This window comes from Sebastes umbrosus, chromosome 1 (assembly GCF_015220745.1).
Source record: "Sebastes umbrosus isolate fSebUmb1 chromosome 1, fSebUmb1.pri, whole genome shotgun sequence".
Taxonomy (NCBI): domain Eukaryota; kingdom Metazoa; phylum Chordata; class Actinopteri; order Perciformes; family Sebastidae; genus Sebastes; species Sebastes umbrosus.
The window spans coordinates 43,464,990-43,492,853 of NC_051269.1; the positions used below are offsets into that span (position 1 = coordinate 43,464,990).

At 43.6% G+C, this 27,864-nt stretch overlaps 1 protein-coding gene across 7 annotated transcripts; it reads left to right on the plus strand.

Annotated features, from left to right (window-relative positions):
* Positions 1 to 1,555: 1,555 nt before the first annotated feature.
* On the plus strand, positions 1,556 to 26,472 carry mtmr14 (myotubularin related protein 14). Of its 7 annotated transcripts, none has more exons than XM_037766381.1 (20): positions 1,558 to 2,200; positions 2,231 to 2,587; positions 3,402 to 3,550; positions 5,922 to 6,030; positions 7,382 to 7,457; positions 9,399 to 9,459; positions 11,584 to 11,706; positions 12,897 to 12,970; positions 14,636 to 14,706; positions 14,803 to 14,877; positions 15,635 to 15,701; positions 15,838 to 15,923; positions 16,337 to 16,413; positions 18,609 to 18,645; positions 19,424 to 19,494; positions 20,176 to 20,234; positions 21,958 to 22,090; positions 23,769 to 23,945; positions 25,161 to 25,367; positions 26,155 to 26,472. In XM_037766381.1, the coding sequence occupies exons 2-20, from the start codon at positions 2,453 to 2,455 to the stop codon at positions 26,333 to 26,335; spliced, it is 1,968 nt and encodes a 655-aa protein (XP_037622309.1). In that variant the 5' UTR covers positions 1,558 to 2,200; positions 2,231 to 2,452; the 3' UTR covers positions 26,336 to 26,472. The 7 variants fall into 7 exon arrangements, with proteins under 7 accessions (XP_037622344.1, XP_037622334.1, XP_037622309.1 ...); XM_037766389.1 differs by having other exon boundaries at positions 1,558 to 2,176; XM_037766397.1 differs by having other exon boundaries at positions 1,558 to 2,092.
* Positions 26,473 to 27,864: the final 1,392 nt, after the last annotated feature.

Here is a 27,864-nt window from a genome sequence, read left to right on the forward strand (position 1 = left end):
TAGAGGGTGTATATGTGTATATAGAGTAAACAGAGTGTATATATGTGTATGTATATATAGAGGGAGTATGTGTGTATGTATATATAGAGTGTGTATATGTGTATGTATATATAGAGGGTGTATATGTGTATATAGAGTAAACAGAGTGTATATATGTGTGTATGTATATATAGAGGGAGTATATGTGTATGTATATATAGAGTGTATATATGTGTGTATGTATATATAGAGTGAGTATATGTGTGTGTATATATAGAGTGTATATATGTGTGTATGTATATATAGAGGGAGTATATGTGTATGTATATATAGAGGGTGTATATGTGTATATAGAGTAAACAGAGTGTATATATGTGTGTATGTATATATAGAGGGAGTATATGTGTGTGTATATATAGAGTGTATATATGTGTGTATGTATATATAGAGTGAGTATATGTGTATGTATATATAGAGTGTATATATGTGTGTATGTATATATAGAGTGAGTATATGTGTATGTATATATAGAGGGTGTATATGTGTGTGTATATATAGAGGGTGTATATGTGTATATAGAGTAAACAGAGTGTATATATTTGTGTATGTATATATAGAGTGAGTATATGTGTGTGTATATATAGAGGGTGTATATGTGTGTGTATATATAGAGGGTGTATATGTGTATATAGAGTAAACAGAGTGTATATATGTGTGTATGTATATATAGAGGGTGTATATGTGTATATAGAGTAAACAGAGTGTATATGTGTGTATGTATATATAGAGTGAGTATATGTGTGTGTATATATAGAGGGTGTATATGTATATATAGAGTAAACAGAGTGTATATGTGTGTATGTATATATAGAGTGTATATATGTGTGTATGTATATATAGAGTGAGTATATGTGTATATAGAGTAAACAGAGTGTATATATGTGTGTATGTATATATAGAGGGTGTATATGTGTATATAGAGTAAACAGAGTGTATATGTGTGTATGTATATATAGAGTGAGTATATGTGTGTGTATATATAGAGGGTGTATATGTGTATATAGAGTAAACAGAGTGTATATATGTGTGTGTGTATATATAGAGTGTATATATGTGTGTATGTATATATAGAGTGTATATATGTGTGTATGTATATATAGAGGGAGTATATGTATGTATATATAGAGTGAGTATATGTGTATATAGAGTAAACAGAGTGTATAAATGTGTGTATGTATATATAGAGGGAGTATATGTGTATATAGAGTAAACAGAGTGTATAAATGTGTGTATGTATATATAGAGGGTGTATATGTGTATATAGAGTAAACAGAGTGTATATATGTGTGTATGTATATATAGAGTGAGTATATGTGTGTGTATATATAGAGGGTGTATATGTGTGTGTATATATAGAGTGAGTATATGTGTATATAGAGTAAACAGAGTGAGTATATGTGTGTGTATATATAGAGTGAGTATGTGTGTATATAGAGTAAACAGAGTGTATATGTGTGTATGCATATATAGAGGGAGTCTGCAGACCTCGCTCGTTCTGATCAACAACACGTCATTTAAAGGGGGAGATGGCTGCGTCACGTGATGCACTCAGCTTCCTGTTTACCGCCTGTTGGACCTGCAGACTGACAGACTGCAGAACCGAGCAGAACACAGGACACCACAACTACACCTGCAGCCGCGGCTTCACTGCTGTACCCTCCGTCTCTGAGGAGACATGAAGACATGAAGACATGAAGACATGGAGACATGAAGACATGGAGACATGAAGACATTGAGGGAGCGTGAGTAGGCCGGGACGGATCCTCGGGGTTTCCTGACTGCAGCTGGCCGGGCTTCTCTTCACCAGATGTCACAAACAACCCGGAGGTGAAGAGGAGGTGAAGAGGAGGTGAAGAGGAGTATACCTGAGGATATACCTGAGGAGCACGGCGGTCTGAATCAGTAGTCTCTGAGGAGTTTCTGGAGGAGTTGAGTTAGAAACCAGCAGCTGAGCTGCTGTTAGCTCGACCTGCTACCTCCGGTAGAGGCTCCGGTAGAGCCTCCGGTAGAGCCTCCGGTAGAGTCTCCGGTAGAGCCTCCGGTAGAGCCTCCGGTAGAGTCTCCGGTAGAGCCTCCGGTAGAGGCTCCGGTAGAGCCTCCGGTAGAGTCTCCGGTAGAGCCTCCGGTAGAGCCTCCGGTAGAGTCTCCGGTAGAGCCTCCGGTAGAGGCTCCGGTAGAGCCTCCGGTAGAGGCCGGGGTGCTGGTCGGTGCTGAGCGGGTTGGATCTCGTGTTTGTGTCCGGGTGGTGGAGCTGCTCGTCGGGGCCCTGAATTCAGGACGAGTCCCCGGCTCCGGCCCCCTCCAGCGGGCAGCGAGGAAGGGATGGCCTGGTCGGTCCTCCCGGTCCAGAGGACAGAGCTCTGCGGTGTTTGAAGGAGGTCGAGTCCGGCTGGAGGCCGGCAGCAGCAGCAGCATGATGGCCGCAGCATCCCCCTCCCCGGCCGGCTGCTCGGCCTCCGGGCTGTCCGGCAGGAGGACCGAGGAGATCTCGGATTTGATAGATTTGTTTTCTAAGATGCAGTACCGGGCGAAGGAGGTCACTGCTCGGGTGAGATCTGGGTTCTTCAGCTGCAACACCAGCACTATCTGTTCATATCAGGTTTATTTTGTTTACAGCTTATCTTGTATATTGGTAGAATTAAAAAATAAAATGTTATTCTTATTTTATTCTAACGTTTTTATCTATTCTGTTATTGCACTGTTAACTTGCACCAACAAAACCAAGCAGATTCCTAGTGTTCCTCTCACACCTGGAGACCAACACGGCTCTGGTTCTGATGGAGGAGCTGTCAGTCTGGCACTCATCACTCATCTCACATTAATCAGATTTAGTTGAAAACCTGCATTAAGTGAATTTAATTTAACTTTCCCAATAGAATAAAGTTTTCTATATATTCAGAGCAATTGTGAAATTACGTTAAACAGAAAATTAATACTCATTCAAGAGTTGACAGCTAAATAGAGTAAAGCTGCCTTCCATCAGGGAAGTGTGGGAGTCTCAAGTTTGACAAAACTGCTTGAACAGAATGTGTTAATTAAGTAGATTCACGACTGAGGACTGGCAATGTCCTGGACATTGTAATAAATCAAGTTACCAGTGTAAAGGAAACACTCGAGTTGAATGCTGCCTGATGTGATTCATATTTGTGGATTTACTCTCCTTATAAATGCATTGATATTTGAGTTTGATCAGTGTCTAATATAATAATGCAAACTACACAGATGAATCTGGACTCTGTGTCTAGACCTGGCAGTCTAGTAACACATTTAGTTTGATCGTCTAAAAGGACTCATTCTGTCATTTTCCAGATGAAAAATTAGATTTCTTTTTAAGCATAACTTTTGTTTTTGTTTCTCCTCAGGTGGAGGCGATAGAGACGCGTTGTCTGGAGTTATTCGCCAGAGATTACAAGTACAGTATCATCCACAACGCCAATGGAGAAGTGTGTGGCCATTACCCCCGGCAGATAGTGTTCCTGGAGTACGAATGCACAGACGTGGAGAGAGACAGGTACCTGTCCACCACTCGGTCAGACCGTCATCCTCCGATACAAAGTTCAGTCCACTCGGTTACCGATTACCTTCCTGTTTGTTTGTATCACTCCTCTGATCGTGCACACCTTACTTACTGTGGTGCAGGGAGCAAAGGTCAGCCTCCATCTCCAGCCTCTCTTATCCTATCAAGGCTGCAGAGACAGTGACGTTTAGTCACATGAGGTCACATTGAAATGATGCAGTTAGTCAACAAGTCCTTATTTCTCACTGCTCTTTAATGCAGTTGAACTATTTTCCACTGTAGTGCTGGAACTAGAAGATGTGCTTTAACATCGGAGGAAACCCCTCATTCACACCACAAAGGCTTTCATATCCTGTATTAAGAAAAGCCTCATGTCCTCATTCCTTATGAGCACGGGAAACGTTTTCATGTCTTCATTTCATAGTCTGTCTTGCAGTTTCCCACGATTCACAGAAATGAACTGGGAAATAACGTTTAAATTATTCATAGCAGTGATGTAGTATTTGCGATTGGTTGACAGCAGGGCTGAGACGATTCACTTATCTCCCGATTCGATACTATCACGATACTCGGGTTCCGATTCAATATGTATTGCGAATGTAAGTATTTGCGATTACGATTTATTGCGTTTTTTTGTTAATCTTTTTTACCACTAGACCATGAAGGGAACAAGTAGAGTCATACACTTCTAGGGACTTTTACTTTGGAAAAGCTCTAAATGAATCAGTTAACAATGTTTGATTTTCAGCATGTCTGTAGTCAGATATATTAAGATCATTAACAGGAATTATTGATTACATTTATTATCCAGCAACCCCAAAATCAAAGAATGAAGACATCTCCCTCACAGATTAGTGGGATTTTCAATTTAATTTATAAGGGACAGGTAATGTTTTATACTTCTGGTGAATATAATCCATCAATCTGATTTCCATAGATGTATTTAGTATCTACAGTTCCCTTTGTTAACACCTTTATTTTGAAAAGTGGACGTAGTCCCACGTGTCTACTTCCTCTAACTTCTCCAAGGTGGTCTCTAGCTCTCCTGTCAGCTCCGTTCTCTTTATCCATCCATGGTCAGCTCCATCGGGGCCGTTTCAATGCAGAGGACAGACATGTCAGTATCTGGGTGCTCTATAGTCGTAGTGTCGGCCCATTTGACCACGGAGACGAGAGAGACGGACGGCTCCACCGCCACGTTACCGTCATACCATAACGTTACCACCATACCATAACGTTACCTCCATACCATAACGTTACCGCCATACCATAACGTTACCTCCATACCATAACGTTATCACCACACCATAACGTTACCACCATACCATAACGTTACCTCCATACCATAACGTTACCACCATACCATAACGTTACCTCCATACCATAACGTTACCTCCATACCATAACGTTACCTCCATACCATAACGTTACCTCCATACCATAACGTTACCTCCATACCATAACGTTACCTCCATACCATAATGTTACCTCCATACCATAACGTTTCCTGTCCGTGACAGAGTTAGCATGCAGCTTTAGCTCTGCTCTGTCTAGCTCTGCTTTTCCTGTCAATGTGTGAAACCCAAAGTGTTTCCATCCTTTACTGGATGTGTAGTGTTTACCACGCTGGATTTAACATGGGAGGGTGCAGGTCGTATCCACGACGACCCTCCGACGTTTTAGACTCTCTGAGGTTTGTTTTGGTTGACGAATATGGAACGGATATGACGTCACGTTACTCAGACTACCACAATAAAAGCGGTAACTTCCTTCTACCTCCACATAGACTCAAATTAAGTAAATATATTGATTCTGGCATTAAAACATCTATTTCAAAATCTTAAGGTCTCAGAGAAAGAGAACTCGAGATTGTATTTCAAGAGCGGTAAAGACCACAACTGAGGGGATATCAATAATTACCGTTGCAATGTCTCATTTATTTGTGAACATCATTACTGTGATTGATCAAAGAAAACAAAGGAACATTCCCATTGAATGAACCCCTGCAGTGCTACTTGATCATTTTATCACAACATCTCACTCTTCATTGCCTGAGATGATCGTGAGGTCTTTTGAATGCACATTTGCACCTTTTAGTGGTTGTGTTTTCATGGCTGGAATAGCAGCAGGCAGGCAGGCAGTTAAGTTGTATTGCTTAATGTAATGAAATAATCAATGGTTGTTAAGTCTCGTTGCGTAGCCACTTTACTGTAACCTCAGAAGAAAAGGACGATTGATTATTTGGAGGTGTCAGCAGTGTTGGCTTGTTGCATCATAATTGTGTTTTCTGTATGATGTGCTAAATTACATGTAAATGATTAAAGAGACTGACTGATGGAGAACACGTGGTGGTTTGTGTGTGCAGGTTTGAGAGCACAGTGCAGATCAGTAAGCTGCAGGACCTGGTGAACCGGAGTAAGCTGGCTCGCTGCAGAGGGAGGTTCGTCTGTCCGGTCATCCTCTACAACGGCAAGGTAGGTACTGCTGCTCAGCTCTGTTAAGTCCATCTTCCTTTTTGGGTTGCTTTGCATTGTTGTTTCCAATACTGGAGTAGCAACTTTTCCTGCAGGATTATCCGCCGTTGAATCAGGTTCGCTCTCTCTCTGAAATGACCTGTGATTGGTCAAAGTCTCCTGTCACGGTGTAGATTCTCTAAAGCCTGAAAACAGCCATGAAGAGGTACAGAAACGTAGTTTTCTCTCAGAACACTTGAATTACAATATGCTGAAAGGTTATTACGGAATTTTTGTCCAATGATGCCAAAAATATACTGACTACCCTGGCTTTAACTGGACCAGATCATCAACACAATCAATCAGGGCTGTCAGAGTTAAAGCGATAATAACGCGGCAACACATATTCGTTGTAATGTCGCCAATTTCTTTAACGCATTAACGCAACTTGCAATTTTTAGGTTGTAGCAGGTTAAAGCGTTTTAAAGCTCGAGTGAAGATCCTGGTATCATAGTAAACTATAGAACCTGATGAATCCATCGGTACCAACCATGTCAGACTAGCTGGTCATGAAGGAGGTTAAATAACGCTCCAAACTTACACTAAATGTTGGAGAGGAAAAACAGTCATGTCCATTTCCAAAGGGTTCCCTTGACCTCTGACCTCCAGATCAGTGAATGTAAATGGGTTCTATGGGTACCCACGAGTCTCCCCTTTACAGACATGCCCACTTTATGATCATCACATGCAGTTTGGGGCAAGTCATAGTCAAGTCAGCACACTGACACACTGACAGCTGTTGTTGCCTGTTGGGCTGCAGTTTGCCATGTTATGATTGGAGCATATTGTTTTATGCTAAATGCAGTACCTGTGAGGGTTTCTGGATCAATATCTGTCATTGATTTGTGTTGTTAATTGATTTACAATAATAAATATATACATACATTTACATAAAGCAGCATATTCGTCCACTCCCATGTTGATAAGAGGATTAAATACTGGACTAATCTCCCTTTAAGGTTCATTTAGAACAGATAAAAAATGTGTGATTAATAGCAATGAACTATTTTAATCGATTGACAGCCCTACAATCAATACATACTTAGTTACAAATGCAACGTTTGTTGTTTTTTGTACATTTAAACCTCACTGCTGCAGAGGATGTGAAATTAAAATATCATCAGCATTGCAACCAGGACTGGTTATGGAATGGAAGTGTAACTGCTTCTGAGAATCAAATTAGCAGGGTGTGGCCGCCACTACCTCTTTTCTGTTTGTTTAGGCTGTGAAGGTGATATTAGATAGATATTCATTCTTGTAAATGAGCAGTAAGACAACAGTCTGATCCAGGATCGGTTCTTCCTCATTACAGCATATTTGCCGGTCGTCCACTCTGGCAGGATGGGGGGAGCTGTATGGACGCACAGGCTACAACTACATCTTCTCAGGTACCACACACGCACGCACGCACGCACGCACACGCACACGCACACACACAACTTAAATTTAGCCTAAACAGGAAGTTGTGGTTAACTTCTTTTCCATGGGAGGTTGCAGTTCCTTGTGAGCTCTCTGAGCTGTTAATAGTTGCCGCTGCTGTCAGACAGCTGTCAAACTTTTCCTATTGAGACTCAACGTTCCTCTAAATTAAGAAATCTGTCTTTCTAAGACATACTGCAATATGATACAATCATGATAAAAGGATAAAAATACACCAAACACATTCACTTTGATAGATCTTCTCATCTCTGCCATTCAGAAAATATAAAAACAACATGGTAGACATGTCTTTGACAATGTTAGCTGCAGTTTCAAGTATTCATGATTATATGATTGTGGTAAATGATCTAAAATATACAACAAAACAAATGTAAAAAAAGTAACGGATAAACAGTTGAAATAGTTAACTGACATCCTAACAGGTTGTTGCCATAGCAACAAAGCTCTCCTCTCAGGCTTAGCCTGGGAGGAGAGGTGGATAACTTTCCTAACTCACGTTAAGTCAGTCTTAATATTAATGCAACAGGCTCAGTTAGACCAGTTTAACCTGACAATGTAAGACCAGTCTGAGGCCAAGACTAGTCTTAAACTAGGTTAATGTAACTGGCTCCTGTTCCTGCAGTAGTTAGCCAGCATCAAGCAGATGTCCAGGAGGGTAACAACCCGTCTCTTCTGACATGGCCCAGAACAGATGTTGGGAACTATTAGTAAATGAAGTTAGATGGACCCGGTCCGCTGACGGGGCTTCTACAGTACTTTCATTCATTTGGCAGATGTCTTTGTCCAAAGCACTTACAATAAGTGCATTCAGCCTCCATAAGAACGAGAGCTAGATGTCCTCAAAGCTGTAAGTGCATCCTTCACAAACAAACAGCTGGAGAGTGAGTCGGTCAGTTTAACTCGCTGCGTCAGCTACATAGTCTGTATTTAATGTGACTGACACAAGTAGTCCTGCAAATGAGGTGAATTATTATTATTGAATTATGTGTCAGTTTGAACGTGAAGGAGTGATTATTAGAAACAAGCTTTGTTGGTAAGTTGTCAACATCCATCGATTACAAACAAATATTTATAGTTTTAGTATATTTTCTTCACTACATCGTACTGAACTGTTGAAGGAATACAGATGTTGATATTCTAGTGTTAAAAAATCTGGTAATAACAATAGAAAATATATATTTTTTAAACATAAATGCATAAAAAAAAACGTAACATTTTTGTTCGTTGTTACTTTTATCATATAAATACTGATATATCTGTGATGAGTTAAAATCAGGCAACAATATCGTACATCTGATTCATTGATTTGGCTCTTATATAACATCATACAACATGCATGTTTCTATTAAAAAATTAACTTATGACTTATTCAATACAACAATATTAAAAAGATAAATAAATCTGATTGAAGAGCTGTGCTTACAAAAAACGTTTGAACTTTTCCAGTAAAGGTTCTGGACTGCTTCCACTTGGTGGAACAATATATGAAAATTGATTCAATAAATAAATGTATAAGTGAACCTATAATTATACTATATAAATGTCAGTGGATAACCTGCAGTATATACCTGGATACTTGAATGTGACTTAGTAGAAAAGAGGAGGCCAAGATGAGTAATAGCAGTATTCTTGTCATTTTATGAATTTCAAATGTTCAGTCTTAAATTTTCCAATAACTCATATTCATATTCGGTGCTTGTTTCCAGCACAATTATGTCCCTTATATCTGTTTAGCATCATCTCTGAATAGTATTACATTTAAAACTGAGTTTGTTTTCACCCTTAAAACCAACCAGATGGACTTCTGTTTGAAATCACAATAACTGATTTACAGTTTCACTTTGAGTGAAGATATTCATCTTGAACGCTTCCGTGTGTTTTTATTCTAGGGGGCACCGATGACACGTGGACGGAGTCTGAGGAGGTTCCAGAGGACGACAGTGCAGTCAGGTAATCAAATTACTTTAATGGTCAGGTCCATTATTTTGAGGTTTTTATATCATTCTGTATCTTCCCAGTGGTTTTCATCATGTATTCACAACCGAACATTAACATTTTGGTCAGAGTATGTTTTAGCATCAAAATGCTGTTTTCCCTTCAAGCCCTTTTAAAAACTGAAGTAGGTTTCTGCAGGATGACGCTGCTAAACACACACATAATTTAGCGGTCAGCCCAGTTTGGAGGAGCAGACAGAGGAGTACCAACACAGAAGCTCAGCAACGTACTGCTGTGGACGCCACGTTTCCTAAAGTCACTCAATAACACAAACAATCTAACCGATGGATGCAGCGGTAGACCCGCTACTCAACTGTGTTCTGAGAGGGAAAATACCTGTTTTTGTGAATGGAGTCTGGTGGCTTTGAAGAGAGCGATATAACAGCTTTAGCTATCTGATGGTCTATGAAACGTCAGGGAACAGTGAAAAACTGCAGTCATGATTTACCTCACCATCAGACAGTCCTTTACCATCAGACAGTCCTTTACCATCAGACAATCCTTTACCATCAGACAGTCCTTTACCATCAGACAGTCCTTTACCATCAGACAATCCTTTACCATCAGACAGTCCTTTACCATCAGACAGTCCTTTACCATCAGACAGTCCTTTACCATCAGACAGTCCTTTACCTCACCATCAGACCGTCCTTTACCATCAGGACAGTCCTTTACCATCAGACAGTCCTTTACCATCAGACAGCCCTTTACCATCAGACAGTCCTTTACCATCAGACAGTCCTATACCATCAGACAGCCCTTTACCATCAGACAGTCCTTTACCATCAGACAGCCCTTTACCATCAGACAGCCCTTTACCATCAGACAGTCCTTTACCATCAGACAGTCCTTTACCATCAGACAGCCCTTTACCATCAGACAGCCCTTTACCATCAGACAGTCCTTTACCATCAGACAGTCCTTTACCATCAGACAGTCCTTTACCATCAGACAGTCCTTTACCATCAGACAATCCTTTACCATCAGACAGTCCTTTACCATCAGACAGTCCTTTACCATCAGACAGTCCTTTACCATCAGACAGTCCTTTACCATCAGACAGTCCTTTACCATCAGACAGTCCTTTACCATCAGACAGTCCTTTACCTCACCATCAGACCGTCCTTTACCATCAGACAGTCCTTTACCATCAGACAGTCCTTTACCATCAGACAGCCCTTTACCATCAGACAGTCCTTTACCATCAGACAGTCCTATACCATCAGACAGCCCTTTACCATCAGACAGTCCTTTACCATCAGACAGCCCTTTACCATCAGACAGCCCTTTACCATCAGACAGCCCTTTACCATCAGACAGTCCTTTACCATCAGACAGTCCTATACCATCAGACAGCCCTTTACCATCAGACAGTCCTTTACCATCAGACAGTCCTTTACCATCAGACAGTCCTATACCATCAGACAGTCCTTTACCATCAGACAGTCCTTTACCATCAGACAGTCCTTTACCATCAGACAGTCCTTTACCATCAGACAGCCCTTTACCATCAGACAGCCCTTTACCATCAGACAGTCCTTTACCATCAGACAGTCCTATACCATCAGACAGCCCTTTACCATCAGACAGTCCTTTACCATCAGACAGCCCTTTCTGACGGGGAGCTTAAGCCGTTAAATCACTCTGTTCAAAGCCACCAGACTCCATTCACAAAAACAGTAATCTTACCTCTCAGAAGACAGGAGTATACATACAACCCCACTTCAATAAATCCGTACTAACCCTTTCAGTTGTTTCTAATCTTAGCACAGCGATCTGACTCAGCTAGTACTAGCGTTCACATTAGTCATAACCTTATTGATTAGCTTACTGTGGTAACTACGTCTCTGCTTTTTGCTGAATAGACATTTCTATTTAAAAAAACCCAGAAAAGAAGGCAGATGGAGTCGACCTTTAACTAGATTAGTGTACAATGAACATCAGAGACTGCTCTGTCTGTGAGTTAATCAGAATGTGACACTAAATACTTGTGACAATAATGAATGACCCCCTTTCTCTTATTTAATTTGTCTTTCTCCTCCTCTTCTTCCTTCGTCTCTCCCTCCTCCTCCTCCTCAGGAACGGGGACTCCCAGCTGTTCGACAAGGTTCGAGGCCACGACATTAAGCTGCTACGTTACCTCTCGGTTCGCTCCATCTGTGACCTGATGGTGGAGAACAAGAAGGTTAAGTTTGGCCTAAAGTAAGGAACAGCACGGACTAGTTCATCCTGTTATCTAGGTCACTGTTTACGCTGGACTTTGTTGGAAGGAACCTCATGGAAGGCATCTGACTGTTGACTCAGTGGTATTTGTGTTTGGCTTGAGGTCTTCTGCAGATTCTGCCGCTAATGGAGACTGTGTGCATACAGCGTGCTTTTGATTATGTCTAAGCTGGGGAGGCTTGAGATCTGAACAGTAGTTCATCCCGATAACACACTGTTAGTGGTTACATGTGGAACAGATGGATCTGGTGCTTAACGATGAAAACAGCAGCGAACATACCAGGACAAACCAAAGAAGGATGTAAGGAATGTTATGGTATGGAACAATGTTAATGCTAGAAAGGCAGTGAAACTGTTAAACAGTGTCGGAGGACGCGGTCGGAGGCCGCGGAGGAGACCGTAGCTTTGGTCTCCAGGACCGGAGTCTCTGCTCCTCTGCTCCTCTGCCTGCCTTCACTCACACACCGCGCTCCTTCTCTCTCTCTCTCTCCACCTCTCACGTGCATGCTGCTCACTCCACACTGCAGAAGAGTTAGTTTAGCTCTGAGAATATCTAGTGAATGTTCAGTGGACGTTTGTGCAGAAATAACTGCTGCAGCTCCTCCAGACCAACAGAGGTTTCCCGTGTCTTGTGAAGTGACGGGGCTCCGCAGAGAGAAACGTTATCGTCTCCGACCAAAACTCCGGCGTCTCCCCCGTTCCCTCCGGCCGCGGTCGGGAGGCTGAGGCGGGAGAAGCCAACACTAGGATCAGCATTGATTCATGGAGAGACCTTGGTCTGGTCAGCTAACATTACTGCCAAGCAGCTGAAATATAGAGTGATATTGTGCTTTTAGCTGACGTGTGTCTCCTCACTGTGTTGAGTGATGCTCCTTCATGTCTATGTAGAGCGAGCACAAGCGCCAGCAACAGGACGCTGACTTTAGTTGACTTAACGGACACAGGTGAAGCTGTTAACAAGACATTTAGGATTCTTACAAACAGTCCCTTTTAAAGATGAACGAAAATAAACGCAGCAGCCTGCCTATGTCCCAAAATGTTACACCGATTCTGCTGTAGCTGTAATAACATGTCTGTGTATGATGTAAACGAGTTGCGTATTAGAATACTGAAGGTGCCCATGAATGCTCACAATGTATCTCATGTTGTCTTTCTTTCTGTCTCTGCAGTGTGACGTCCTCCGAGAAGGCGGACAAGGCTCAACGCTATGCAGACTTCACTTTGCTCTCTGTGCCTTATCCAGGTATAAACTCCTCATGTTAAAGGATTTCAGAGGCTCTATGAGCAGAAACGGAATATAATATTCATAATTCTGTTTTCATTCGTGTTTAATCACCTGAAACTAAGAATGGTTGTGTTTTCCTCAGCTTCAAATGAGCCCTTCATATCTACATAGGGAGCGGGTTCTTTCGCGTTTTTACGTTACCTGAAGGCCACCGTAGTTCTCCTACACACTTAGAAAGGGAGGGGTGAGCGCAGGGGTATTCACCTGGTTGCAATCTGTAACCACACCACTAGATGCCGCCAAATCCTTCACACTGCACCTTTAAGTCCACTCGAGCTGGACCGATACTGTTTATCAGCAGATATTAGCTCACTGCAGATACAGTATATAGGTATATATAGGTGTATAATATGGTTGAGCGATTGGCTGAATACGTCACCGGTTGTTTTGTTTTTTGTTTTTTTAGCAATGTTTGTCTAATTTAGTAATTAGGGGTGTAACGCTAACTTTTTACAACGATATGATACGTATCACTTTCCATGGTTCTGTTACGATTCAAAGACGATATTTGGCTCATCTAGAGCGATACGATACGATACGACACGATACGATACGATGCAACACGATGCGATACGATGCAACACGATGCGACACATACACTCTATGCTAGAGGTACCTGGGTGTTCGGTGTTAGCAATCCCATTTCGTCTCAGGAGGCGAGTGGACAGATTGGTCGTGTTGCCGTTGTATTTCACCTGGCCTTTCATATTCTGCAAACAGCGAGCGATTGATCGAGGGCATCTCCCTTTTTGCAAAAGCCAAAATGTTTCCACACGCTGGACCTCAAATGCGGCTTGAAAATCTCTCGCTCCTCTTGCTCTTCCTCGCCGTCAGCCTGCTTTGTTTTGTTGTTGTATTTCTGGGATGCGCTGCTGAAGCATTTCGATGACATCATACACAGGGAGAGTGAACGTTTAACATTTCTTTCACTTTCATATAACGTCCTTAAATACAAGGTGCAAATTCTTAGCATCAATACAATCGATTATTTACTTTGCAAATCGATTTTATATCAATATGCGTCCCCCGTGAAGGACAACTTGCCGAGTACCTATCGATGCAGTTGGATCGTAGGAATATAAATGGTTACATCGATGTAGTAGATGAATCGTTATTAATAACGAACGGGAGGCGCCCGGCGGCTGCTCTGCAGGCAGAGAGATACATCAGAGAGAAATAACACGTAGAGCCGGCATATTCTCACATCTAACTCAGTAAAATAAGGTTTTATTTCAACCAAACCAGAGTTGGTGATTGCTAGAAAGACTAACCGAGACGGTGTTCAGTGCGATGCAAGACCGCTTCGTGTCGGGGTTCATTTCACAACAATGACCGGCTCGCTGTGCATTATCCCTTTCTTAGAACGACCTCTCTGTGTCGTCGCGTCACATCCCCCTAAACCACGCTCATAGCTGCCAGCAGCTCCTCTCAGCACGCTGATATTGGCCCGTAGCACCGTGGTTAGGACACAGACACGTTGCTTGAAGCCTGACAACATGTGATATTGCATTATCTCGTGTTTATCGCGAGAATCCAGCTGTCGTGCGAGATAACCATTCTGTGGCCTTAGCTAGAACTCCGGACCCAGGTGTGCTGAATGTGATTCTTCTTGTCTTTTTTTAGGGTGTGAGTTTTTTAAGGATTACAAAGACAGAGACTACACAGCGGAGGGTCTGGTGTTCAACTGGAATCAGGTATAGAGACTGTTCTCTGTCGTCTCTGTGATTATTATACAGCAGCGTGGCTCTGTTGTTTTAACCTAATGACACCGTGTCTCTCTCCTCTGACAGGACTATGTGGACGCTCCTTTGACAATCCCCATGTGCTTTACTCAGAACTTGAACATTGACTGGACTCGATACCAGGTTACCTCCTCTCTTCTCTTCTTATCTAACGTCCTCTCTCTGTTGTTGTTCTCTGTTATATTAGTGGTGCGTCAGTGCCATCTGTAGTCCAACCTGCAGACTGCTCTGGTTCATATAACCACTCACACACATACAGTTATAGCTAGACTCAAACATTGTTCAAACCCACATAGCTTTATTAACATACCATATGTACGGCTGAGTTCAGGAGAAATGGGTATCAAATGATGGTGCAACCATAAAAAAACACAGACTAGCGTCAGGATCTTTAATTTGATTAAACAAACAGCTGGAACAAGCTGATGCAGGAGATGATTCCTCCAGACGGCGTCTCAGAGGATTCTGTCAGACACTTCAGGCTAAAACATAGTTTATTCATACACAAGTCAATTTAGAGATTTAGCTCTATGTAGCTTCTATAACACGTCTTCTCTCAGACTAGTGGAAAGAAAACATCTAAAATACACATTCAGGTGTTTATTTTACTACTTTGTCTATTTCTGTCTGTAGATTTCTCCTAAATTCACCAACAGTTACCGTTAGATAACGCCTCATTTACATATTTAAACATCACATTTCAGAAAACTTGTAATACAAAACATAATAGTCTTAATGTCAGTAATCAGCTGGGGAGGTTTCATGGTGATATCTAGAAGTTAAAGATTGTTAAGGGGTCTCCTCTTAAGGGGAACATGGTCTGGTTTAAACCTCACTGTGTATTTACTGACGTGTTCATGTGTTTGTGTCTGTTGTTCAGTCGTGGGACCTGGTGGAGCAGACCCAGAACTACCTGAAGCTGCTGCTGCACATCATCAACAGTGATGGTAGGTGGTCTAAAGGTGGTCTAAAGTTGGTCTATAGGTGGTCTGTAGGTGGTCTGTAGGTATGATGTAATGACTAATCAGTGTTTCTGATGATGTAATGACTAATCGGTGTTTCTGATGATGTGTGTTGTTTCAGATGAGAGCGGCCTCCTGGTGCACTGCATATCAGGCTGGGACCGGACGCCTCTGTTCGTGTCCCTCCTCAGGCTCTCCCTGTGGGCAGTAAGTCCTTACTTGTCTTCTCTTCTCCTTGATTCCCCCCCGGTGTCTCTCCACGTGACCCCCCCGTCACCCGGCTGCTCAGTCGGCCTCTCCAACATCCATTAGTGACTCCAGTAATCCTCCTCATTCATACCTCTCCTCATACAACTCATTCACCATTTCAAACACACGTTTTAATCAGCCTCTTCTGTATTCATCGCCTTTATTAAAAATAGAACCCGTTGTGTTATGAATATGTAATCTGTTCCTCCACTCTGGAAGCTCCTCATGAAACCACACATACGGAGTGCTCTTCAGACAGAATAAGAAATCCAGTTTGAGTGTCCGGAGCTGCATGACGTCCTCGTGGACGATCGGCCCACGGTGTTTAATTTGATTTCATTTGACTCATTCTCCTCATGTATTTTTCACAGGACGGCGCCGTGCACGCCAGCCTGGAGCCGGCCGAGATCCTGTACCTGACCATCGCTTACGACTGGTTCCTCTTCGGGTAAAAATAATCATCACTATCATAATTTCATGACTTCATGGTGAGCCGTAGCTCGCGGAGCATTAGCCGGCATAAATAGTTTAGAGGTGCTTTTGCAGCTCGTCCGTGCCGTGTGGTTTGAGATGCGCCGTGTTCGTCTGAGACGCATAATTGAAAAGTGACTGTTTAATGAAGCGGTGGGACAGGAAAGCCGGGACAACATGAGACGAGTAGTACGACTCTGGCTTTGCTCTTGACCACATCTTTTATCCTCCCTCTCTCTCTCTCTCTCTCTCTCTCTCTCTTGAATGCACACTCTCTCTCTCGGGTTCTCCTTTCATAATTACCAGCAAGATTTCTCCAATTTGTGTTCATCAGAGGCAGTCTCGTAAAAAGCCCCTTCATGTAATTACACAGCAGCAGGCTCGCCCAAGCCCCTGGGACACTGACCCGGCAGAAGAAGTGTGTTTGTGTGTGAGAGAAGCAGAGGGAGCGCCCAGAGCTCCTGCTGCTGCTGCACTTCACCTCATCAGTCACAACTGAATCCTAGTTGGACTCCAGGTTATTTGTGGAGTAATCTATCGATTTCTCTTTCGTGGCCGTAAACAAACAGCGTCGGCAGCACCGAAGTAGCTGTAATCACTCTCAAGAGAATCCAGTAGATTCTGCTCCAGTGCTCGTGCACTTTCTGAACAACTCATGTTTGAAGGAGTCTTCTTATGTTAAAGGTGTAGTGTGTAAGATTTGGCGGCATCTAGTGGTGTGGTTGCAGATTACAACCAACTGAGTACCCCTCCACTCACTCCTTCCTTTCCAAGACTGCGGTAACTAGTGATGTGACGTGATGTGCCGAGGCTTCGGAGCGTGTGTCGAGTAATTCAGGACGTTTTCTGTGAAACGAGTATCGAGGCTCGTATCGTTCAATCCCGGAGCCGAAATACAGTTAAGAACTTATTATTCCTGAATAAAAACGAATAACATCTCCCATCTATCATTTTCCTTTAGTTACACAAGCACATCCACTGCCCTGTGCCCGGTTAAACCACTGCCACACATCTGGAACATATCTGCCTGTTTTACACTTTGACCAACAGGTGGTTTCGTGTGCATCTAATGATAATAATAATAATAATAATATTGATAATAATAATAATAATAATGATAATAATATTGATAATGATAATAATAATAATGATAATAATAATAATAATAATATTGATAATAATAATATTGATAATAATAATAATAATAATAATAATAATAATAATATTGATAATGATAATAATAATATAATAATAATAATAATAATAATAATAATAATAATAATATTGATAATAAATAATGATAATAAATTGGGTTTATATAGCGCCTTTCAAGAAACCCAAGGACGCTTTACAAAGACGGCACTCAAAATCATACTGATAAATAAAACCGAGGAAAAGCTGTAGCTAAGTAATTAGAAGAGTGATGTGTAGGAAGAGTTAGAGATCAGAGGCCAGATGTTCAGATGATGAACAGGTGGTGCTTGAGGTGTTTTTTGAAAGTGTCCAGGGATGAAGCATCTCGCCATCACTAGCGGTAACCACAGACTGTATATAAGAAGTGGACGTAGTCACCGTGACGGTCACCCATCGGTTTGTGGATTACAGTTTTGAGGCCTTGAGTTTCGGCATATTCCTCTTGAAAATAGTGTATTTTTAATATTTTTTTTGCCTTTTTATAGGCATAGCTTTCGACATGGGGGCGACATGCGGAAGTGGCCGCAGGTCGGATTCGAACCCGGGCCGCCGCGGTTAGGACTCGGCCTCGTTACATGAGCTATCGGGCGCCTGCAGCTTAACTCCGTTAATTGACAGCTGATTGGCACATAACCATTGTGTGTCAGAAGGGGGCAGGATGTCTGGGAATCTGATTGGATAGAAATTGAAACAGGTTTACATAGTGACTTTGTGTGTAGTGACCTTTAGCGAGCTACTTGTTGGTATAAGCGATGACTCGGTCATGACCTCTCCGTCAACTACCTTATAGGAACTCTCTCTTTAGTAGCAGCGTTTTAATCATTCCTGGAGCTCACTTCTCTGAAACGGGTTGCATCAAAAACATCAACTTCAGAGACTTTATAACTTCTATAATTATAATTTATGCGTCTTTAGATGGACAACTTGTGATTCTGACAGCTGATATGTAACCGTCCGTTCTTCTGTCTCTGTTTCCAGTCACATGCTGCCAGATCGACTCTCCAAAGGGGAGGAGGTAAGTTTATCCCAATATTAAGCTTTTATTGATTTTTCTATGACTATGATAACTTCTGTTTACAGAAAGAAGACTGACTGGAACACAATATTACATGCATCAATCATTTTTATATATTTGTATAAATGTATATAATAGTATCTACACCTTGAGTAGTCTCAATAGAAGAGATTTATATGTTCCCTCAGTCACATGAATCTCACTGGGTGGTAACAGCTAGCTGTCGGATGTGTGACGACTGTTTCCTGTGTCATGTGACGGTGTGTGTTAGGACACACGGTGTGTGTTAGGACACACTGTCTGCTGGTAGTGCTCGGTGTCGGTACCAAAATAAACCGGTACCAAGTAGGGGTGGGTTGTGATTTTAGATCTTTCGAATAGTCGTTAATTATAAAAAATCAGATAGTTTATGCGACTTTTTGTCTCGTCTTCAAACATATATATATTTCCCTTGTATTAACCGTTGCGGGCGCCGCCTGGTAGAAACGTTACTACCGGTACAACGTGTGGCACGTTCAGTTCGACTCTTTACTGTCAGCGCAGGGGTGTGTGTGTGTCGGGGGACGGCGTCATCGGTCTCACTTTAAGGGTACTGGTACTGGTACTGGTACTGATATGGTCATTTATTAAAGGATACCCAGCTCTACCTACTGGGCTGCTGTCTCCATCTGAACGTGTAGTAGTTTACCTTTGATTGATCTGTGATTGATCTGTGATTGATCTGTTATCGATCTGTTATCGATCTGTTTCCTCAAAACATTTTCTTTTTCTTCCTCAGATTTTCTTTTTTTGCTTCAATTTTTTGAAGCACATCGTCTCAGAGAAGTTCTCTGCTGTTAAGAAACAGAGGTGTGTTCTTCCCTTTATCTTATTTCATGTCAATATGATCTATACAGGTCTGTTATGATCTATACAGGTCTGTTATGATCTATACAGGTCTGTTGTGATCTATACAGGTCTGTTGTGATCTATACAGGTCTGTTATGATCTATACAGGTCTGTTATGATCTATACAGGTCTGTTGTGATCTATACAGGTCTGTTGTGATCTATACAGGTCTGTTGTGATCTATACAGGTCTGTTATGATCTGTACAGGTCTGTTGCGATCTGTACAGGTCTGTTGCGATCTGTACAGGTCTGTTGCGATCTGTACAGGTCTGTTGCGATCTGTACAGGTCTGTTGCGATCTATACAGGTCTGTTGCGATCTATACAGGTCTTTTGTGATCTATACAGGTCTGTTGTGATCTACACAGGTCTGTTGTGATCTACACAGGTCTGTTGTGATCTATACAGGTCTGTTGTGATCTACACAGGTCTGTTGTGATCTACACAGGTCTGTTGTGATCTATACTTATGATATATACATGTCTGTTATTTTCTTTCTTTCTTAGTAACACTCGTACAGTATATAACTAACTCAGTGAATATCGAGCTTCCGTAGGGAAAAGTCGAATCCAGTCTGCAGCTTTCGTTCTCTTCTTTTGATCTCTGCTGTTATTTCATCATCATTATATTTCTCTCTTTCAGGAGGAAGAACTCCCACTTCAAAGACAGTGATTTCTCTGTGGAAGATCTCTGCCAGTTAAGTAAGTCAGAGTGTCTCATACATGCAGGGTAACTGTGATAGACCTCTGATGGATGGATGCGCTCATTCAACAAACAAATGAATTCTAGTTTTATTATGTTTAGTTGGAGTAGTGCGACCACTTTTGTACCGTCAACTACACATTGGTGTAGTTGTCCAAAAACAAAGTCTGAAAAATGTCCGAAGAAATAAAAAATGACCAAAAAAAAAAGTCTGAAAAAATGTTTGGAGAAAAAAAAATCTGAAAAATGTCCGGAAAAAAAAGTCGGAGAAATATCCCCCCAAAAAAAGTCCGGCAAAAAAGTCCGAAAAAAGTCTGAAAAATGTCTGAAAAATGTCTGAAAAAAAGTCTGAGAAATGACTGGGAAAAAAAGTCTGAAAAAAAGTCTGAAAAATGTCTAAAACAAAAGTCTGAGAAATATCCTCCCCAAAAAAGTCCGATAAATGTCCGAAAAAAATTCTGAAAAACGTCTGAAAAAAAGTCCAAAAAAAAATCAAAAACAAGTCTGAAAAATGTTGAAAAACAAAAGTCGGAGAAATATCCCCCAAAAAATTCAGACAAATGTCCGAAACAAAGTCTGAAAAATTTAGGAAAAAAAGTCTGAGAAATGACTTTTTTTTCATATTGATGTAGTTGTCCAAAAACAAAGTCTGAAAAATGTCCGAAGAAATAAAAAATGTCCGAAAAAAAAAGTCTGAGAAATATCCCCCAAAAAAAAGTCAGACAAACTTGACCCTCAGTGCTGAGCTGCATCTCAAATGAATCTTCAGGTTTCAGCTTTCAGATGATGTACACCACTTCTATGTGACATCTACTGTTGACCTGCTATCTCCCCCTAAAAACCCCCTAAAGACCCCTAGACCCCCTAAAGACCCTCTGTACCCCCTAAAGATCCCTGTACCCCCTAAAAACCCCTAGACCCCCTAAAGACCCCTAGACCCTCTGGGCCCCCCTAAAAAAGACTAAAACAGGTCTATTGTGGGTCTCAGAGGGTTAATGGAAACGCAGGAAACGTGTCAACGGTGTCATTATTTTTCATCCGAGTCCAACTTGTTATTTCCTCTTAAGTAATTGATCTTGTTGACGTGCTCGTGGCAGCGTCGGGAACGCCTGGTCTGATGCAATGAGGTATAATAACAAAGCACAGAGACAAAGCAACGAGACTCTGGGTGATAACACAGCGCTTTCATCTCTTTAGAAAATTGCAAGGCTTTAATCCAAAACATCTTGCGTCACAAACCTTTCTGTCTGCAGGCTTTTAACCTTCAGTAGAGTTCGACTTAGTATACTGCTTTATGTCAGAGTTTATCATTTTCACGGCTATAAATGGCTTATAATTTCTGTTATATGGACACTTCTGGCTCAACCGGAGGAGGAGAGGAAGAGAAAAGCTGCTCAGAATATGTCTCTAAAAGGCTGATGATACTGCACAGAGGCTGCTGTGTTTCTGTGGGACGTCTTGACATCCCAGAACAGGAAGCACATGTGCAGCTAATAGTAATGCCTCAGTCGCAGTAAGCTATTCCAGCATTAATCCCTCGTTTCAAAGCTGGAGTTAATAGCATTGTTTCAAATATCAATGTGATTCTGAGTGAGGTTTTCTTACGTCTGTGACAGAACCCAGAAGTTCTGGTTTCCCTTCAGCTCCGGCTGTGATCTGTCAGAATGTTCTACTGAGTCCGGAGCTGAACTAACATCCTCGCTGTGTGTTCTGTGGTTTCAGAGTCGAAGGATCGCGGCAGTGTGACGAGTCTGAGCAGCGACTTCTCCCTCATCACTGAGGAGGTGGGCGGCGCCTCCAGCCTCACCAACGACACTGTGGACCTGTTCACCAGCCAACCCCAGGCCTCCAGCTGGTCAGTGTCGCAGAATTCAGGGATTCATTCCTTATATATTTATTTATCGTATGTTTTGGAAAGTTGAAAAACCTTTTCAAACAAGTTAAGGCCTTTTTTTTGTGAGATTAATTCGCTCGTCAATATATCCTTCGAACTGTCATGAATATTTTCTCTCCAAATTTAAATATTGCGCAGCGGAAAAGTGGTGTGATTTTTTTTTTTTACGGAACAAGGTTGATTTTTCTGAGCTTTCGCTCCGTGAATAAAGACATCAACCAGTCGGGTTGTGCAGAACCGGATGAATTGCGTCTATATTTATGAACCGACAACACGGAGGCTCCGTAGTCCAAACCAAGACGTCAAACTTTATTACTCCTTTCAGCCTCGACAAACGCAGCGCCGACCACATCCACTCCTTCAGTTCTTTCCTTTCACAATAAAAGTCTGAGAAATGACTGGGAAAAAAAGTCTGAAACAAAAGTCTGAGAAATATCCCCAAAAAAAAAGTCTGAAAAATGTCCGAAAAAAATTTCCGAAAAAAAGTCTGGAAAAAGTCTGAGAGATAGCCCTAGTTTTAGTTTTTAAATATTTAGTTTTATTTTATTTTTGTTAGGGTCTGGTATGGCTAATGTCCCAGAAGTAATCATGTGCGGGTCAACCCCCTCCCACGGGTCGGGCAGGTTCAGGTGAGCGGTTCCAGGCGTGCGGGTCAAACAGCTTTCTGAGTAACTTATTAATAACTAACAGAAACATTGGTGCAATAGTCCACCTTCTTTCCCCTCTCCGTCTTTCTCTCTCTCTCAAACATGCACACACATCCGCCGCGGTGACGGCGTGTCAGTTTAATATATTCTGTGCCGCCACCACGTAACGAGCTGTCAAGAGGTCATACACACACTCGCACACGCTCACACACACACACACACTGTGAGCCGTGGCGCTCGAGTCCGCTCGTCTCAGACCTCAGTCCTGACATCTATTGTGCTACTATAATGCAGGAAGTTGGCGGTTTGCGGGTCGGGTCAGGTGGTTGATTAACGCATGATTTAGCGGGTCGGGCGGTGCTGATTAACTCTCATAACAGGTCAGATATCACTACTACATATACATACCAAATACATGGTTGGAGAGAACTGCGTAGGAACGGCCAGAATGTGTCACATTCACACCGTGTGAATAACAAGCCGACCAGCTCACGGTACCGCCGGCTGGGAGCGGGGATCTGTCTGCGCTCTTTTTAACCAGTTGACTCGTTCCAGGTTAGTTTCTCTTAAAGGATATCGTTTTTATTTAGTTTCAGTATTTTTCACTTTCCAACATGGTATGTTGCCGGATGACCCCCCCCCCCCCCGCCCAGAGCTGATGTCTTAACAGGCCTCAGTCCCTCAATCTCTCTGATCTGGATCAATGTCAGGAAAATGAAACGACTGACAAATGTTTTTATTTAAGTCTTCAGAAGGAAACGTTGATTTATGAAGATCAGTCAGCACAAAGCTGCTTTTCTGCTCTCATCCTCCTCCTCCTCCTCCTCCTCCTCCTCCTCCTCCTCTTCCTCTTCCTCTTCCTCATCCTCCCCTCTCTTCCTCTTCCTCCTCCCCTCTCCTCTTCCTCCTCCTCCTCCTCCTCCTCCTCCTCCTCCTCCTCTTCCTCCTCCTCCTCCTCTGTGGATGCTGATGTTCTCTCTCTCTGTCCTCAGGAGGAAAGGCACCACCTCGTCTCCTCAGATGGTGGTGTGGAGTAAACCTCTCCCTCTGGAGGAGCATCTCTCTCATCCACTCAGCGAGGCCAGGTCTTCCAGCTCCTCCTCCTCCAACCAATCAGAACACGGCATCACGCGCACCGGCAGCAGCCCGCTGGCTGTCCCTGGAAGAAGGTCAGTGAGTCGATATAACTCCCATCAGCCGGTCCAAGCTGGCGTGCCATCTTATTTTTACACACACGCACGCATGCACGCACGCACGCACACACACACACACACACACACACACACACACACACACACACACTTAACTTCAGTAATGTAAATGTTGGATGATCACCAGAGGCCCGGCGCTCCCAGCAGCCGGTGGCTCTCTTCCTCTGGTGTTCAGCTCTGACTCGGTTCACAGTATAAGTTCATACATTATCCCAGCTATTACTGAAATGAGCTGAAAACCTTCCATCACTATTAAAACATACTGTTCAGTGTGTAGTAGTCGCAGTGAAGTCCGATGACACGATGACGTTACGGTGTCAGCTGGAGGCAGAGCAAAGGAAAGACTGGAGGCGAACACGGATCACCTCGGAGTAGAGGACTAAAGTTACACATCCAAAATGTCCACGGCGTCCGCGAGTAGCCCAGAACGGACCAGCTAAAGTCTGTCAAATTTCCCTGCTTGGGTCGGAGTCGATAACGCTACTCGCTGCCGTCGCCACCACTCTCTAGCTCTTGCTTCACCACTCACTTCCCACACACACACAAGCTCTACGTACTGGCTCTGCTCCAGATGGCTCTAGAGAGGAACATAGCTCTCCAACACGCTCGGCACACGGGAAAGGCTTCAGTTGGTTGTGATCTCATCACCTCGACGCTAGATACCACCAGATCCTACACACTGCACCTTTAAAGTGAAGTAGTTAAAGCAGGGGATGCTTTAGGGCGGGGCTACCTGGTGATTGACAGGTCGCTACCACAGCGTTGTCCGGTCTGGGAGTTGTCCGTGTTTTAGTCTACAACTTTAACCCTTTCACTGTTTCAAAATTCATTAGATCATTTTTGGTCACCTGAAAATGTCTTCTTCAGTGTTCAGTTGCTCTTAGTCTCTCTCTCCATCTGTCCTGCTCTTTCTTTGTCTCTGTTGTTTTGTCTCTGACTTGTATTTCTCTGCAGTAGCGTCTCTCTAGTCCTCCGACCACTCAAAGTTCTTTACATCACATGTCAACATTCACCTGTTCACTCGCCGACGGCTCAGCCTGCGGGAGCACTTTGTGTTTCCGTGTCTCGCCCAGCGACCGGTCGACATGCGGAACGGAGGAGGATTTAACCGACGAGCGGCTCTACGTCCCGATCCGCAGCCGTCTCACTGTCTCTGTTATCTGTCTCTCTCAGGTTAGCAGCAGACTACACCCGGTCCGGTTCCTCCCTCTCTACGGAGTACGGGAGCTGGCAGATAGTCTCGGGTTGCGGCAGCATCCATGACCACGCTCACTTCCCTCCACCTCTGGCCTCGGCCTCCTCCACCTCGTCTGCCGTGGCCGCCGCCTACGACTCACCGCTGCCCTTCAGCTTTCAGGACGAGGGACCCAGTGGACGAATGTAAGTAGCACCGTACGGAGTACCGATAGAACATGAACACGGTTCTGTTGTCGGGAACATTTGTCTCTGAACCGAGCCGTAGACCAGGAGGACGATCCGGTCCTCCCTCTGACTCGTCCTCCTCCTCTCTGCTCTGAACCAAGCCGTAGACCAGGAGGACGATCCGGTCCTCCCTCTGACTCGTCCTCCTCCTCTCTGCTCTGAACCAAGCCGTAGACCAGGAGGACGATCCGGTCCTCCCTCTGACTCGTCCTCCTCCTCTCTGCTCTGAACCAAGCCGTAGACCAGGAGGACGATCCGGTCCTCCCTCTGACTCGTCCTCCTCCTCTCTGCTCTGAACCAAGCCGTAGACCAGGAGGACGATCCGGTCCTCCCTCTGACTCGTCCTCCTCCTCTCTGCTCTGAACCAAGCCGTAGACCGGGAGGACGATCCGGTCCTCCCTCTGACTCGTCCTCCTCCTCTCTGCTTCCATCAGGGGACACACTTTAATTTCTGCTTCATCTGAATGAAAGGTGTTTCCCGCCGGCGTCACTCGCAGTGAAGACAAATAACATCCGTCCATGTTTATTCCGAGAGAAGGAGAGCAGCAGAGAGATGCTGATGAGCTCTGTGATGGTTCATTCAGGAGGACATTGTGGGGTTGATCTGCCGTCGCTCTCTTCTTCTGGTTCTTGTATTTTTAAAGTAGGAATTTTCTCTATTCAGCAGAGTACAGTATTCATATTCTCTCTCCTCTTCCTCTCTCCTCTCCTCTCCTCTCTTCTCCTCTCCTCTCCTCTCCTCCAGGTGTCCCTTCCCGTCTCAGCGTCAGGCCCGCCTGGAGGCGGTGCGTGAAGTCTTCCTGGCGGCCTACAGCTCCACCGTGGGCCTCAAGTCGTCGGTGCCGAGCCCGTCCGGCGCCATCACCGGCCTGCTGGAGCAGTTTGCCCGCGGGGTCGGCCTCCGGGGCACCAACGCCATTGTCTGACCCTCTCAATGTGACTTCAGACCCTCCGTCTGCTTCCATCCACCGCCGCTACGACACGCCGCTATGACACGCCGCTACGACACGCCGGGACAATAAAGTGCCAAACAGCTCCGCTCCAGTCGGGGGTGAAGCATTCATTCTCTTTCCTCTGATTCCTCTCCCCTTTACATGCTTGGATTTATTATTCTGTGCTGCTCCAACTCTCCTCTGGACTTCTAGTCCTCCGTGTTGAGTTCATCAGGGAGGGAACTGGTTTCAGCCACCGTATCAAAAAGGGATATGAAGCGTTATTAAGAGATATTAAGAGTTATAAAGATGCTTTCTAGCTGCTGAGAACAGAATATGAACTCTTCCTCCTTCCTCCGCTCTTCTTCTTCATTCTGCTCCTGATTTTAAAGAGTCCTTGCAGTGACCGTCCCACGTCCTACAGGCAGCGATATGCTTTTACTTCTCTCGTCCTGAGCTGATCCTCATCACTGATCTTCATCACTGATCCGAGAAGAGGAATGTCGTTTTAAAGATTAGATCATTACAGCACTTATTGTTTTCTGACAGAAACGCCACACAGCTTTTTATTTTTTCGGTTTCTAATCTGGCGCAGCGGATTCAAATCAGAACCCGTTTTGGAGCTCACAGCTTCGGGGTCTAGACTTAAAGGATAAGGTTGTCTTAATGCCGTACGTACGCTGGAACAGTTACTGGCTGCTGTAACGCCTCCTCCTGTCCATCCTGGATCCTTCCTGGTAGAAGTTGGGTCCTTGTTCAGCTGAAGGTGATACGAGGCTTCCAGCGGCGTGTCCTGGTCTCACATCACATTCTGTGAGTTCAACAGTAGTTTCAGTCTTGGCAGGATCCCCTCGGGGGGGTTAAAGGGTTCGTCCATCCGACAAACTGCGATGCACTGGATGGAAACACGACTCACTTGACGTCACTTAACGCCCCTTTTGGGTGTTTAGTCTGAAACTTGGACAGTTTTGTAACAAACTGAGACTTTGTTGACTTTCAGAATAATGTTTTAGATTAACCAACATCATCCGTGTGATTCAAACAGGATCAAAAATAGATTTGTCTCTCGCCGTCGACTACCGTTCGGCGGGACTTGGCCTCTCTATATGTACAGACGGGGTGATTACAGCGACCAGCGACTCTTTCAGCGTACGTACGGCATGTGAGGAAGAAAACATCTGATCGTGTCCTTTAACTGGATAACTTTCTCCGTCTTTAGAAACTACGTTTTGGTGATTAAACGTCTACAGAGACGGTTCCTGAATGAGCTCACATAGCACACCGTTTCTCCTCTACCTGAGTCCACATCCAGTCACTTCTTCTTCAGTAGCACTGAGGCACTGAGCATCGTCGTAGCAAACCTGTGAACCCAAGGCCTTCTCGGTGTTCTCTCCGGTCGGACTCCGGTGAAGCGAGGTCCACCGGATTCCTGCCGGCGCTGAGAGTTCTGCTCAGCTATCGCAGCTCGTTCAGAACACGTTTCCCGTCACACTCGGACGGACGTTTCTACCGGAGCTTCTGTC

Excerpts from the sequence above, each read along its gene's own strand:
- mtmr14 (XM_037766365.1), top strand. The coding sequence starts at position 2,453 with ATGATGGCCGCAGCATCCCCCTCCCCGGCCGGCTGCTCGGCCTCCGGG. Across the intron at positions 2,588-3,401 it reads CGAAGGAGGTCACTGCTCGG|GTGGAGGCGATAGAGACGCG; the intron begins GTGAGATCTGGG and ends GTTTCTCCTCAG. Across the intron at positions 18,646-19,423 it reads GACTCTCCAAAGGGGAGGAG|ATTTTCTTTTTTTGCTTCAA; the intron begins GTAAGTTTATCC and ends TTTCTTCCTCAG.